Below are 16,173 nucleotides of genomic sequence, written 5' to 3'. Positions count from 1 at the left end.
TGACCTAAGATGCAGCTTTACAGGATAAACGTCTGCAAGTATACAAAGATGTCATCTTTCATCCCGAGTTTTTCTTCCTTGTCAAAATGTGTCAATGCAACTCAACCTATGAGTCAAAGAGTGAAAGACGTTTTTGGGGTGTGGCATTCAACGTACCTCGGAAATGGGAAATTTACACTAAAAATAATAATAATAAGAAAAAGTAAAAGGCCTCCAATGTTGCTGTTGTGGTCAATTATAGGAATCCTGAGTTTAAATCCCAGCAATTACTTGAAACCTGGTTGTGTAATCAGATGTATGAAGTAAGTCCGAGAATGAAGCTTTATTTATGTATGTATGTACACAGATCAATATCCAATCAATTGAACGCCTCCTCAAATCTTTACTAGAAATATATACACAGCCAGTCTTTTTAAGTGAGCAGCAGAACCATTGATTTTCTGAGGAGAAACCTAAAAACTTCCGAAATGCCTTTTTTTACTCATTTGATTGTGTAACAGCGCCGCTGATTCACAAGCCGTTGATCACCACCTAAATCTGCCGCTGACTTATCCCGCCCAACTATGATGCTTTGGTTAAATATGTCTCTCTGAAGCCGACGCAAAATGAGGAAGATAAGTAAAACCACCTGCAAATAGTTGTTTTGGCAGAGGAGGCTTCATGAACATGGCTCGAAAATAATTAAAGTCGGCCCAAAGCGTGAAGGTTGCGAGCACGTCGTTTACTTTTTACGGACTGAATCTGCCGCTGTCGCTGTGTGCACGTCATAAATATGCAGATGGAAATGAGACGTTTTAGCACACTAGATGGTGGGTTGGATGATGGCTAGTCAAAGAGAACTTGCTGAACTAACCCTCGGACGTCTGTCATCGCCGATGCATCGTCACCTACATATATAGCTGGGTGTTGTAAAGATTAGGTTTTTAATACTGGTCACAAAGTCTTCTCACAACCAAAACAGGAGGATCTATCAAACACTTATCACTGCACTGCCAGTATTTGAATGACACCCTTTTTCAAGCTAAATTACAATAACAGGTCCTCCACCCATGCACGAGCAGGAGTCTTTTATTTACATAATGACCTGCTGCTGAGTGAGTTAGCACTTCAGGGAGCGGAGGATGACTCACATGCAGAGTCCGACAGCACTGTGTGGGAGGACTTCCGGGAGCTGTGGGAGGACACCGAGTGTGCACCGCTGTTTCTGTCCAGCGGAGCGTCCAGAGTGGAGCAGATATCCAAGTACAGCTCCTGAGCCTGCGACACAGCGGTAATGTTCAGCACAAGGAGTCAGGTTTGAGGACGGTAACTTCTGGAGGTCGTCTGCAGTTGGGCTCTCGATTCTTACCTTCACGGAGGAAGGCGCCACCTCTGGTGGAGACAGGTCTTGAAGTCCCATAGCTCGCCTCCTCTCAGCTCGCACCTCAGCATAACTGAACAACAAACAATCAGAGTTATGCACCGAGGATATCACATGCATATCCTCTAATCTCTCTTCTGAGGGCCAACGGTACCTGACAACCGTGTGAGTGCAGACGATGAACTCAGGTTTGGAGTTCCACTGGTGGTAAGTGATGTAGTAGTGAGTCTGCAGCCAAATCCACTGCTGTCCTTTGGTCAGGAAGCGATAATAGCAGGATTTACCCTTCCCACACTGCATTACTGAGGAGAGACGGTAAAAGAAAGCACATCTCAAGCCTCCGTTCACACTTCTTTTGTGCTTGAGTACAATATCATTGGGATGGAGGTAAAGAATAGTGGTTAAAAAAAACAGACTCCTTACGTTGCTTGTGACACTGGGCTATGACCTCCAAGTCATCCACATGATAGTAATCATAGCCAGAAGTCCCAAGAACCTCGAAGGGTAAATAACCTATGATGGGTGAAGCTCTGAAATAGAGAAGATGATGAGACGGATGTGTTATCTGCAGCACTGCACAGATGCTAGCCACACTCATAATTAATGGTCATGATTTTACCTGTGGTCTAAAAACAGGAACTTCCATTCAAGGCTGTGTCTGGAGGTGAACTCATCGCAGGGATCTTCCACGTTACACAAGTCCTAGAACAACAACAGTCACAGAGCGGCAGGATTTTAGAGCAAAGACAGGAATGGTTTCTATCAACTCATTTATGCGGGACATTATTTGAAGTGACATTAAAACAAAATCATGATGATACATGAAGCAATCGTTGCAGGGTGAAGATACAGCTCTTTCATCACAGTGCTTGTTGCTCGAGCGCAGAGTATTTATGGTCATATTTGCGAGCTGCAGTCAGTTTGCATGTTGCAAATACTTCCAAGCAGCTGAAACCTTCGACACAAAAATGTACCGCAGACAAAAGCAAATGGAAAATAGCAAACTGAAATCAGTGTGTGGGAGAGATGGAGATCAACAACAGAAAATAGGAGGGAGCTGGGGATCTTCCTTATTTTGTTTTGATTTGCTTTCCGATTACAACGGGAATAAATGGCGAGGAAGTCTGTCCAGTCGACGTTGTTCCTTCTGTAAATAAATCATCATTTTGAATCAGATCTTAAACTGCTCTAAGCTACGATTAACTTTCTATTTATTTTCAGGGACAAAACGTGAAAGTAAAAAAATGTATTCCAGATACCGCCTTCGTCTTAAGAGTACTTTTGATATCAGATTTTTGCTGATCTAGTCTGGAACAGATCTGACCTTCGTGCCCTACGTCCACCTCAACTGAAGGACAAAGAGCTTCACGGCAGCTGTTTGATCGCAAAATCACAGAAGCTGACAAAATCGGTGTAGTCGGTGGTCCCTGAATCCCTCCCAGGATGCCTTCATGTTCAGACTACAAATAAAAAATGGACACAATTCATCCAGATCGCCTTCAAATGTGTCCCGAGTGATCGGGTCTGAATCTGTACTGGAACGAGGGTGAACCTTGCATTAGCATTGGCCACATTTTAATGCCAGGTCTGAACGGGAACTTTGCTGGTGCCACCAGAGAAAGTCTCAGTGTCTCAGTTTGGCCAAGGGAGATGTAACAGCAGATGCATGCAACACAAACAGAGAAACAAAGGCACACGTGGTCAAAATCTAGCCGTTCTTACCTTTAGAAACTGAGGAGTGACTAATCGTACGGTGGCAATGAGGCAGACCTGCTCCTCCAGCGATGACTGCAGACTCCTTGGCAACGTCAGTTCATGACCGTTACAAGAAGATGTAGGCACTGTGTGACAAGTTTGTGTACGCGGTTTATCATTATTACGTACGGCCTAAGAACTGAATACTTAAGGGTTTTCAGAGACAAATAAAAGAGATCTTACCATTGTTATGAAATTTGAAATCTCCGACAAACTTGACATACTCGTACACGGGTGGCTCCTTTGGGTCCATGTTTCCTCTGGCTAGATGACAGCAAAATTCAATATGTGCCTCGCCTAAGATGTTACAAAAGAAACAAAAAGATATTAGTTCTCCATGCCTATAAAAAATATTTATGCTTCTTGATGACAGTTTGGATTTATAAACACCAACAACAGCAACATCTGCTAGATTATGTCCTGTAATGTTACAACAGATGTTTGTTACGATCCATTAAAATAGTCAGAATAACATTTACTACATAAACTCTTATATATGGGATCGTCATGAGTTCACTGCATGACAAGTGCCCTTTCCAGTGTGAACAGTTTGTAGGAGGTTATTTTTAACAAAGCAGCATACTGAGCTCAGCAAAACCTGAATTTCCTGAAAATCTGCAGGAAGAAGAGCAGAAGAAAGATCGGCTCCACAGAAATGTTCAAGAATAAAGATTCCTAAGGGGGAGAGGCCCGGGTAATTTCTTCTTGTTGTGGTGCAGCGATGCCCCGGATTTGACACCTCAAGTTTCTTTCCTGGTGGCAGACGGAGCCTCCGGTTAAGTTGCTGCCACACGGCTGACCCTCATCTGCATCTTTGTCCACCCTGCCAGTGTTTATCTGAGGTTAAACGTACGACAGGAATCGAGCTCTGCTTTTCAGAGGAGTTTTTGTTTGTGCTGAAAACATCTAATCCTGTTTTTAGCTCATCCTCTGCCAGTAGGTGCTATGGAAAGACCCAAGTCTGAGTTTTTGCTTTCATTTTAAAGAAATAGAGGTCCAGCCCTCACAACACCTCCATTGCATCTATACTCGCCTATCGGACACTGTATCTGAAAAGTTTGGCTCTGATGCCATCAAAAAGCAAAGTATTCTGCTCTCCAGAAGCACGAAGGCCACTCTAGACGTGGATTTGTGACATTTCACCATTAAGGCGTCTTACGTTCGCCTGAGCCACCAGCCACTCACCCTCTCTCCTTCCCAGAAAAATCCAGCAGAAACACGGGATTAAGGTCAGAGTCTTGAGTGTCCCATACTCGTTGGGATTACTGTGTTAACATAGCTGTGATTTAAAGTCTTAACTATGATACCAAGCTCCTATTATTAGCTAAAAGTCTAAATATAGATGCACACTAATCGGCAATCCAATAAACTACAAAACACAACGTGCTCTATATCTAAAGGGTTCAAAGAGTCAGAGCAATATTAGAGGATGCATGAAGATCAAGAGTCAAATGTTGATTTTGTATATTTTAGACAAAGACTTAACATACAGAAACAGAAAAAGATAATAGCGTTGAGCTACGAGTCAAAAATGCAAATACTCAGAGTTAGGACTGTAGTTTCCCTCCCCTGTGTAACGTTTGATCTCCTATAACAAGGGCAGTCAACAGGCTTTAACCTTTCCACTTCGACTGCACTTCACCGTGATGACCCAGACACCAGCGTGTGCAGAGAGGCCACCCAGCAGGACACTCACTGTCAAGGAAGTCGGTGGCAATGGGGTCAGTCATCAGCATGTGGGATGATAGCAGCTTATACACCTCTCCGTGTTCCCGCTCCGGGAGGAAATTCAAGATATTTTGGTCCACCATATCTGACTGGTACAAAAAGAAAGATGAATGACGGTCAGTCCTTGTTACGTAATCATTTCCACAACGGTAAACATTAGCATTTCCTGTGAACCAGACCCTTCATTCATCATCATGAAAGATGTGATATTTATAGTTCACACAAAAACAAAAAACCCCTAGATGAAATCAGGTGAAATCAAAATATCTCACTTACCGGTAAATGGCCAATAAGCGAAGACACACTGTCAGATACGTATATGATGTTTCCATCTGTGGTTAATGCAACCAGGAAACCGTCCAGGGCCTGTAGGAAGTTGATGTAAGCAGATTTATATTCATTCAGTACCTCTGGGGTCAGTTGTGCCGAAGCTTAAGCATACAAACATGTAAACAGTCTAAAGAACATTAAAGAGGTGGAAAAAATCTCTCCTGTGAACAAACTTCCATTCAGTCTGCTTTATTTCTTTCTTTCTTATTATCACTTATTAAAAAAAATGAGGATGGGCAAATAGAAGAGTTTATCAAGTTTTGATTCCTATTAAAATTCTCAAACACAGCATTGACCTCTCAGTAACGGTACAGAAATATCAGACTTCTAACATCTACAGTATTGTAGTGTTTTCAAGATACGATAAATATGTGTTCTTTTACAAGAGTTTCTTCATTATATTTTGTGTTAGTGAGCATCAAAACCGAACACATAGTGCTAAACCTTACCTCCAACATTAGCTGGGTGAACTCCTCGTTGCTAAGGAATGAGGGCTTCCAGTCCTGCCGCACATCACTAATCTCATTCTGCGCAGTGATGTCTGGAGAAAAACAAAACAAAGATTCAGTCCAATATACAAGTCACGCTGAATACAAATGTGCAAACTAAGAATAAATGAAGCGGCTCGCTACCTTTCTGTTTCTGCAAGAAGTCAATAGTCCTCTGCAATATGGTGGACTTATCCATCTTGCGCGGATGCCCTTGACCCTGCAGCATGGTGCAAAGCTCCTTGATGAGCACATTGAACTGGTCTCTTCTTTTCTTTTCCGACTTGTTTCGGGATGCCCTGTAACGGTCAAGGAATTAATAAAATACATTAAAAAAAAATCAATGGCAGCCCCAAACAGTGCAGCGGCTCATTTATTCATGCTGTTCACAATGTACCTGAAAGAATACAGTTCAGAGTAAACACTAGCACCGCAGGGAGACGCGAGAGCCGAGTAACAGCAGAAGACTAGTGGCCAGTGGAAACCGGCACATTCCTTCTGCCGTCTTCTTGGTTTATTTTCCAGGTTTCCACATTAATTTGTACTCGTTTAGTTTCCTAATGTTTCTTCCATTTTATGAAAAAAACTACTTTTATATCAAGGTACCAAATGCAGGTCCAGTTTTATCATTAGGACAGAAATCCCTTGAAACAAAACCACCAGCGACTGCAACATAAATCATCTGTGAATGCGCTCTTATGTGTTGAGTCTCAGCTCCAAGTTCTTCAGAATCTGTGTTTTACATCCCCGGTAATACCCGTGGAATGGATTTTTTCAACACTTCCTGTATAATATTATGCTGCAATGTTATTTTTAAGATTAATGTAATTTAAAAAAAAAAAAAATTGTTTTTTTCCACTCCATGCATAATGCTAGTGACCTTCAAACCTGCAAGTTGAACAAAGAATTCTGTTTTTTTGTGAATCCTACTTCTAGAAAATGAGCCTAACATAAAATGTCCTTATTTTCAACAAAAATATGTATTTCCCAGAGGGATAAGAAAAAATGTCTTGATTAAAATTCTTAAAAGTAGCTAAATAGTCTAAAATTGTCTTCTAATTTGATCAAAACAAGCCTTTTTACCTTTTTAGAGAAGAGTTAGTTGGTGCTTTTTCTAACAAACATTTTGACGGCCTGGTAGTTTCCGGTCGATGATTTGCCTTATTTACTTAAAACATTTGAAGCTTTTGATTTTTCACTGCAATTTAAATCTCCGTTTGCTAATTTCTCCTGAAGCAATACATCAGCAAGGTACATCTGCACCCCTCATCATAAGGTGTTACCCAGTTTAGGCCACACCCCCAGCCAAAACACGACTTCATAACATGTGACTATGATGAGCTGAGGATAGCCACTTACCTGGTGAGTGTGCATGCTGTGTTTACGTGCAGAACTCAAACATGAACAGAGTGTTAAGTACCTTTTTGCCCTGTCCTTCTCATCTTCATCCATTAAGTCGTCCACGCAGCTGTTGGTACTAGAAATACAAGGACATGTCGTTAAAATGTGGTTTACATGATGACATTTTGACATTTTTACGACGTGTATGCGGTTTGATGATGCAACTTTAGTGTCGATGACTCTGCTCTGTGCTCCTGTCAATCATGAGTGTGACAGTTCACCAGCAGGTTACTAATGAGCTATTTCACCATTTCCAAAGTGACATGTCTAAATATACTTTTATGAAAGAGACCTGTGAGCGATAAATTAAATATAGAAAAAAGTTAATTCAGACCAATTGTCAGATCTGTGTCTTCTGATAATGCATTGATTCTGACGGTAATAACCTAAGCTCCTTTTAACTTTTAACACTTAACAGCCTACTCCACATCATCACTTTGGATTAACACTAGTCTGCACAGACTTACATGTTTTGCCATTTAATGGTGGCAATTTTCACACTTGCACTTTAGTGAGAATAGCGAGGGTTTACCCCGAAGCTGAAGTGTCTGTTTACTACAGGTAAATAAATACTACTACATTTACTATCTGGACGCACGAATGGCTTTTCATTTTCTGAAAAGAGTTAATGAATGGCAGTAAAGATAATCAGTCATAAAGCAGTGCGTTAAACGTAAACAGCCTCGCCTTAATGAGACTTTAACCTGAATATGCCTCACAGCAACTTCGCAGCACTGGTTTCAGGTTTAGTTACTTTCAGATGTAATTCATTAAGAAACACACAAACATAACACTCCTTTCTCTCTCTGCGTGCGCTATTCATCAGCAACTATGCAGAGAGTCAGACTGGAGCAGCAGAACACTTGTAAGCAATAAAATCGAGGTGAAATAAGGACAAGAAGGACACATTTCCGTTGCTGCACCGAAGAAATGTGTGCAGGAGTTTTTTTTAGCTCTAAAATCATGTGGAAATAGGATAATATGGTAAAGCTCAAGAAATCCTTTGACATTATGCACATACATTTTTGAACATCAGATAAGACATACAATGTAAATATCTTAAACTACGCTGGAGAAGGTTGGACAGAAATCAAATATTTGAAGAGCTCCATCGTCATAGCCATTCAGCTGTGTGTCGACATACATCTTTAGCGTTGATGGATAAGTACATGTCCATCAACGCTAATGATGTGGAGAATATGTAGAGAGGATAACACACAGACGTGTGTGTTGGTCACATTCCTGTAAAGCGCTGCACTGAACCGCTCGAGGATGCTCAAATGAGAACAAAATACAAATATCTTTGGTTGCCAAGCACAAACTGTGCAAAAAAAAACGTTTTCTCCGAAGCCTTGAGGTATTATACCGTCACAATAAAAGACTTTGGACAACACCGCTGTGTGCCAAAGTCTAAAAAGAAATGTTGGGCTGACTCAGCAATTTTTGACCCACGCAGTTGTAACTTTGCCTCGACTCGGCTGAAAACACATTGTTTCAAACACCTCACACACCTCAGCTCGACTGGTCGCCACCTTTTGTGTTTCAAAAAAACACCATTACGTCAAATGAGCCAGTCAGCCAGAAATGTACTAACCACCGCCCCCTGCTCTCCTTCCCACAATCCCTCCGTCACATGCTCATCGTTGTTTCATCAACGAATAATAACACTTTTCTTCTTTTAAGGGCATACATATGCATTGTTTAGATACAGGTCTTGTTGAGTGGACATTTTGTTCATCTTTAATGAAGGAATGATATATACTGGATGTGATACTCACTCCCATTCCCTGTGGGAGGACGGACACGGGCCGCAGAAGTCAGAAAGGTTGTCCATGCTCACTCCCGCTCCCGACCAGGCCCTTTCTGAAGTCTGGGAAGTCCCATCCGCGCTGACTGTGTCAGAACTCTCTTTAAGAAAAATCTACCAGGGACTTGTCGCCCGCCACCTCCTCGATGCCACGGAAGAAACACAGAATCCTGTGAAAGCAGATCAAACGGGTTAAAGCGTCATCAACATAAGCATACTGTTGCCTTTCATTAATAAATTATGAGCAGGTCATTTTTTTTGGAACTTAAATTCCTCTTTCGAAATAAAAACCAGGAAATCAGTTTTTGATTGATGACTTTAAGGTTTATGGAGTCTGTTTTTTTGTTGCTTTTTTAACCATCCATCTGTTTTCACCAGCTAAAAAAACGAATTGAACAAAGTTTATTACATATAAGGTTGATTTCATGATTTGGATTTAAACCCAGAACCCACTGGCGTTGCCACACGCTGCAGCCGCCTTCAGCAGGCTCTCTGTTGTCGCTCTGCTAAGTTGCGGTCAGGTGACAGACTCAGCGGTTTAACTTATTTTTCTTTGCCCCGAGAAGCTTTTGGGGTTGCTTTAGCGGGATTAGGGGTCATTATCCGTCTATCTGTGAAAGTGAGCAGAAAGTACAGGAAGCCCGGCTGCTCCTGTCAGCAGTCACCAGTGATAAACATGAGTGACCCAGTTCTGCTGGCAGTCTTTCATGCCCATGCCATGACTCTGTCTTCACCCTGCTTGACAGATGATGTGGCGCTCTGGATTGTGAGCCCCCCCCCCCACTCCTTCTCCATGCTCTTCTCACATCATTATTCTCGTACAAATGAAAATTGGTTTCATCTGCTGACATCGCTGTCAAGGAGACAAACTTCCAGGCAAATGTGTAAAAGGGTCTTTTAGTTTCTGTGTTGACTTGGAGTGAACCTGAAGTTTACATTCATGAAGGTGTCATCAGCAGAAGTGTTGCAGGAACACTTCCACGTCCTCAAGCAGATTCTTGAAATAATTTCATACTGGCTTTGAGCTTTTCCTCTTATGAAAACGCCTCTGATACAACCCAGTCAGTCGCCTGCAGGCCTTGCCGCATTTCTGAGCTCACTAATACATTCCTCCCTTTCAGAAAATAAGTTAAACGATTGGTTTTAACATTCCTAAAGTTTGCCCCGTGTCTCTGACAGGTGATGACATCTAACACCTGAACTGATTCCCTTTTGTGCAGCTGATTGAAAGAAAATGTAAATTCAACTCTGGTGATAAAACATAGATCTTTTATATCCTGGATAAGTCATGAAATTACGACGGAGTATTAGGGCCAAAATTACGAGAATAAAGTCATAATATAATGAGAATAAAGTCGTAAAATTACGAGAATAAAGTCGTAATAGAATAAAGTCGTAATATTATGAGAATAAAGTCGTAATATTACGAGAATAAAGTCGTAAAATTACGAGAATAAAGTCGTAACATTACGAGAATAAAGTCGTAATGTTGCGAGAATAAAGTCGTAATAGAATAAAGTCGTAATATGAGAATAAAGTCGTAATATTATGAGAATAAAGTCGTAATATTACGAGAATAAAGTCGTAAAATTCAGAGAATAAAGTCGTAAAATTCCGAGAATAAAGTTGTGACATTACGAGAATAAAGTCGTAATGAATAAAGTGGCAATTTATGAGAATAAAGTCATAATATTATGAAAATAAAGTGGTAATTTATGAGAACTCTAACAGGAAGAGCAGTCTTCTCCCTGTGTTAAAATGAAGATTATTGAGCATCTCGTGAAGTTAAATTTATATATTTATAATATATTACAACTTTATTCTCGTAATATTACGACTTTATTCTCGTAATATTATGACTTTATTCTCGTAATTTTACGACTTTATTCTCATTACATTATGACTTTATTCTCGTAATTTCCTTTTTTCGTTTTTTTGTTTGGCCCTAATACTCCGTCGTATGAAATGACGAGGACATGGGTCACACTGGGCATCAAACTGGTCTTCAGGGAACTGTTCTCGAGAAACAATTAAAAAACGTGGCCAGCTTTCTAAGTGGTTATCTCATATCTTGTTTAAGATCAATATCTGAACTATGTATTGACTTCAGTTCCATTCAGATTGGTTTCTATCAGAACCAACCGTGCGTTCAACAACCTCATCTCAACGATTCGTTTTTCCTTTTTTCTTCTGGAGAAGCATTAATAAAACATCGTAAAGTAAATCAACCATCTTCACCTGAGCACAGTACTTCCTCTCTGAGTTTCCCTGACCTAGAAAGGCACCAGAAGAAGAAACCTCGCTTAATAAACCTGCAAACGACATACTGCAGCCACCATCTTCGTGTGATTTCTGTAGAGCGGGACGGCAGATCAAAAGAATATGATGTGCATCATCTTAATCAGCCGAGTTATGAAATTCATACAGCAGCAAAGAGCAATTATCTCAATGTGAGTTAATCTCCTTTTCTTTCACTTATATTAAAATACTGAGATGGATCAGTATCACCCCAAAGAGAGCTGGGATAGGCTCTAGCAGACCCCGTGACCCTGAATAGAAACAAGCTTATTTCATGTGAACAGTAAGGGGCCTCTGGCACAGCAACCACGTATCAGGACTCCCATAATTATTCAGAAACAAGGGAAGCCGTCGGAGGAGGAACGGTGGAACAAAAACGATGCAGACCTCAATGATCCTGCAAAAGACATCCATAAAGTAAGAAGGCGCTGATAAAGTCCCATGCCCTTTTCCCTCTAGAGAAAGAACAATCCTGATAAGGAGGTGAAGGTGTCTCGTACAGTCATTTCTCATCCAAGTTAGTTATTTTAGAGTCTTTCTACACCCACCTGACATGCAAACATATAGCTGTACAGGGTATGTAGCAGGTCTCTAAAGCGCCAAAATGACCCGAACCATTGAAAACTTGTGCATCAAGACTGTATGACTTATAAAAATGTAATTACAAACACTTAGAGGATGCCCATGTCAGCAAGATACTTTTTGAAACTTGCTGCTTGGTTTAAAGCCATAAAACAGATTTCTCAGAATCCTAAGCTTATAAAGCTGATGCATTTACCAACAACTACCATAAATGAGTAAAATAAAAAAATTCAAGGTTGTGCACATCGATGGCCGAACCACAAAAGCTCCTGCAAAATGATCAAAAAAATGGAGGGAAAATCTTGGTAACTCATTAATAGTCGGTCTTGTTAATACATAGCAACGTAATCTTGTCCAAAAACAGTGTGACATTTATTGGGTATCCATAAAAAATATTTTAGCCATCGATATGATGCATGTACTGAAAGTACGTGCATCATAGTTAGTTAGTTTGCTTGTTAAATCAGAACTTAGTGGGAGAGTCCAGAGTTAAAACGACCACAGATCATTTATCAGACGGAAGCAGCAGAAAACAATGACTTGAAGCAGAAATGAATGTGTTCTTCAAAATAACACTTCTAACACTTGCCTGTTTCGTCATGAATATTTTAGCGCTCATCTAATCCTGTGGGAGCAGAGGTCGTGATCTCTCCTTCTTTTGAACTTACTGACAGTAATTTCCACCCTCGGCTTGCACAGATTTATAACCATCTGTCAATAAATGGATGTAGATACCGATGCAGGCTGTCCTTTTTATCCACCTTCTGCACGCTTAGGTCTTAGGCCGACAGTGAGCATGCTGACATTTTTCTATAAACAAGTATTTCATTTTCACTCAGAATTACTTTGATTCACATCACTTAGGTCCTTAAAAGTTTACAGTTGCTACCGTCTACAGTTGTTTTAACGTTCCTTCAGCTGTGATGGCAAGATATTTTCCTTGAAAGGATTACTTTACAATGCTAAAGCATCTACTCAATAAATTGTGCACATGAACAGTTAAATCTCACTTTGCTAAAATAAGATTTTCCCTTCGATTGAGGCACAGATGCGCAAATGAACACGTCACTCAAGCACATCAAGCCAGGACTCGGATCCTGCCAACAACTCCAGCTAAGGCGAGGTTTCATCTTCAGCATGTTTTTGGTCAGCCGATCAACAAAAGATCAAGATATATATATATATATATATATATATATATATATATATATATATATATATATATATATATATATATATATATATATATATATATATATCTTGATCTTTTGTTGATCGGCTGACCAAAAACATGCTGAAGATGAAGATATATATATATATATATATATATATATATATATATATATATATATATATATATGTATATATATATATATATATATATATATGTATATATATAAATTGATGTAAACACAAGCACCTCCTCCTTCTCAATTCTGTCCATATAAACAATATAAACACATTAAAAATGAATAAAAATAGCAGAGCAACACTGGAGCACACTACCTTCTCAAATGATGAACAACCCGGGACTGAACCAGCGTGCTGCTACAGAATATTTTTACATAATTACAACTGACGGGAAAACTAATGTTGTAATTAATCGCAGCGCTGTCTCCGCCCACTCCCAAACTAGTGTTTAACACTTTTACAATGTCAGACTGAAACCAGAAAAATATGATTCTCAATTGTTTGATGACACACAAAACCAGAAAATCCCTGTTTTCAGTGTGTCCGGGAGAAATGCAAATCATTTTAGATGCATTAATAACAGCCTTATGTCACACACCACCACAGGTTACATGAAGCCACATTAACAGCCAATAAACCGGAGTGCAGACATTTGTGCCTTCGGGCTGTTAAAGACTTTAACTAGAAAAACCTGAACTCAAAACACAAGTCACTGAAGTTCCAGTTTATGGTCCACACTTTATGTTAACAAGCTGTGAAAGGAAATGAAAATGCAACAACGGCAATATATAACTTAATTATTGCCCACAGAATTCCCAAAAGAGAAATTCAATGCATCAACTACTGACTGGGTAGTCTGAACTCAACAGCGTTGCCTGTTAATATACAGTTCTCCTTTTCATCCTAAACAAATTCAATACTTTCAGGCAGTACATTTCCAAACACTCCAGACTCTATTCCTGCAGTATATTTTGTGAAAAAATGTGTAAAATGTGCAACAATTCTGATTAAAGCTAGATTACTCGATATCCATGACATTAATTAATTTATCTCCTTTTAAACTAATATCAGCCACAGTCAAACTGTCACAGCTCGGTTTTCACATCTGAAAGGCTCGAAGGCCGTCTTCATTAATGGTGGATTTTAACTGTCAAACTAACAGGTTGGTAATTTTGAAAATAGCATTTAGAGGATGTACTCCAAGCACAGATGAGAGACGTCTACGGCAGGCATTCTACTTTCAAGATTTACAAAATAATTTTCTACATCATTTAAGAACATGTCGATATCATCTGTAAAAGTAAAATTGTCTTTAAATTTTAAAAATCGCCGCATTGCAATAAAAAGTTGTGTTAAAACAAAAAGAAAATACCTGCCTGTTTAATTCTAAGGCTTTTTTTTTATCAAGATGTGTTTTTAAAAAAAGACAATAATCAACTGGTTTTTACTAAGGTCTTAAAATTAAATAATGCCTGAAAACAACACATTATATTACTTTCATTATTCAACTAACAAAGCTGAGCCAAAAGCAATCAATAAAAAATAAATGCAACAGAGAAATAGCTTCACCCATTGAACCGAATACAACATAGACGTTCCTGTGTCAACCAAACATGCCCAACTTGTTCAGCCTTTTTCTAATTATACTGGCATGAAAATTAACATTTCCCACACAGTCCGACCTCGGGGCTAACTTGCTAGGTAGATCCACCTGTCTTGGATGTTTTCCACTTACTGTTGATAATCAATTAGCGTCCACACTGGTTCTGCTGGATCTCAGTGCTGCTTTGGACACTGTAGATCAGCATTTTACTGCACAGTTTAGAGCATGTTGTTGGGACCAAAGGGATCAATTATATATATCTGACCGATTCCAGTTCATTCATGTTAATGAGTTTTATTTTTCACAGTCAAGGGTCTGCTACGGTGTCCCACAGGGTTCAGTTCTAGGGCCACTCTTGTTCAGTTTATACATGCGGCCTTTGGGGAGTATCATCCCAAACCAGAGCATCAGTTGTCATCGGTATGCAGATGATACGCAGCTGTATTTGTCTATGAAGCCAGATGAACAGAACCGTTAGCTAAACTTCAAGTATGTCTTCAAGGACTGGACGTCCACTAACTTTTCATTTCTAAATTCTGATAGAACAGAGATTATTGTTTTTCGTCCCAAAAACCGTAGTAAGGGATTCGATGGTGTTGCAATGGCCTCCAGTACTACTATACGAAACCGTGGTGTTATTTTGATGAGGATTTGTGGTTTAAACAACATATTAATCAGGTTTGTAACAGTGTTTTTACATCTCTGTAATATCGCAAAGATTAGAAACATCCTCTCCCACAGTGATGCGGAAAAACCAATTAACACGTTTGTATCTTCTAGACTAGATTACTGTAATGTGTTATTAGCAGGATGTTCAAGTAATTCGCTGAATAGGCTCCAGGTGATCTAAAATGCAGCAGCGTGAGTGCTTACAGGAATCAGCAAGAGAGACCATGTCTCTCCAGTGTTAGCCTCACTCCAGAAAACTCAGAATCCAATTCAAAATGTTATTACTTGTGTATAAAGCCCAAAATGGCCTAGCTCTGCGATATTTGCAAGACCTGATAGTGCCTTATGTTCCTAACAGAGCTCTCTGTTCTCATAGTGCAGGTTTACTCGTAGTTCCTAGAGTATCCAAATGTAGATCTGGAGGGCGGGCGTTCTGCTATCAGGCACCATTACTTTGGAACCAACTTCCAATCTGGGTTAAGGAGGCTGACACCACCTCCACCTTTAAAATCAAACTTCAAACGTTAGTGTTTAGTAAAACCTATAGTTAGTTTAAACTCTAGTGTGTTTGGGCCAGTAGTCATAGCTGCAGCTGCAGGACCAGACCTGAGCAGCTCGTCTTAAACAGAGTTTTATTGTAGATATGCTGCTACCGACCTAGTCCATAGTTCTTGTAGTCTTCCCCTTCTTTTTCTCATCTGGACATGAGCTTCCAGAGCTCCTGACCTACAGTCCCACCCTCTGACCACACCAGCGTTTACTTCCACCTGTCTATATAGATGTCTCTGTTGGACATCTACCGACATCCAGCCCTGCAGTTATCTGCCATTGTTTATGTCATAATTGCTGGTGGGTCATGCTCAGGGTCTAGAGACAACTTGTAATGTAATAGATAGAGGCTATATAAATAAAATAACATTGAATTGAATTGAATTGAATTGAATTGAATTGAATTGAATTG

At 39.9% G+C, this 16,173-nt stretch overlaps 1 protein-coding gene across 3 annotated transcripts in view; it reads right to left on the bottom strand.

Moving 5' to 3' along the window:
• npas2 (neuronal PAS domain protein 2) overlaps positions 1-16,173 on the bottom strand; it is a 45,699-nt gene that overhangs the window by 8,046 nt on the left and 21,480 nt on the right. For all 3 annotated transcript variants that reach the window (XM_061739954.1, XM_061739953.1, XM_061739955.1), the window contains exons 2-14: positions 8,841-9,039; positions 7,082-7,138; positions 5,806-5,960; positions 5,623-5,714; positions 5,120-5,209; positions 4,812-4,932; positions 3,299-3,412; positions 3,083-3,201; positions 1,980-2,062; positions 1,784-1,890; positions 1,515-1,662; positions 1,349-1,433; positions 1,131-1,257 (exon numbers count right to left, since the gene is read on the bottom strand). In XM_061739954.1, coding sequence (XP_061595938.1) covers positions 1,131-1,257; positions 1,349-1,433; positions 1,515-1,662; positions 1,784-1,890; positions 1,980-2,062; positions 3,083-3,201; positions 3,299-3,412; positions 4,812-4,932; positions 5,120-5,209; positions 5,623-5,714; positions 5,806-5,960; positions 7,082-7,138; positions 8,841-8,896 — 1,354 coding nt within the window. In that variant the 5' untranslated portion in view covers positions 8,897-9,039. The remainder of the gene's footprint in view (positions 1-1,130; positions 1,258-1,348; positions 1,434-1,514; positions 1,663-1,783; positions 1,891-1,979; positions 2,063-3,082; positions 3,202-3,298; positions 3,413-4,811; positions 4,933-5,119; positions 5,210-5,622; positions 5,715-5,805; positions 5,961-7,081; positions 7,139-8,840; positions 9,040-16,173) is intronic.

This window comes from Cololabis saira, chromosome 14 (genome assembly GCF_033807715.1).
Source record: "Cololabis saira isolate AMF1-May2022 chromosome 14, fColSai1.1, whole genome shotgun sequence".
NCBI lineage: Eukaryota > Metazoa > Chordata > Actinopteri > Beloniformes > Belonidae > Cololabis > Cololabis saira.
This window is presented reverse-complemented; position numbering and strand designations above follow the sequence as displayed.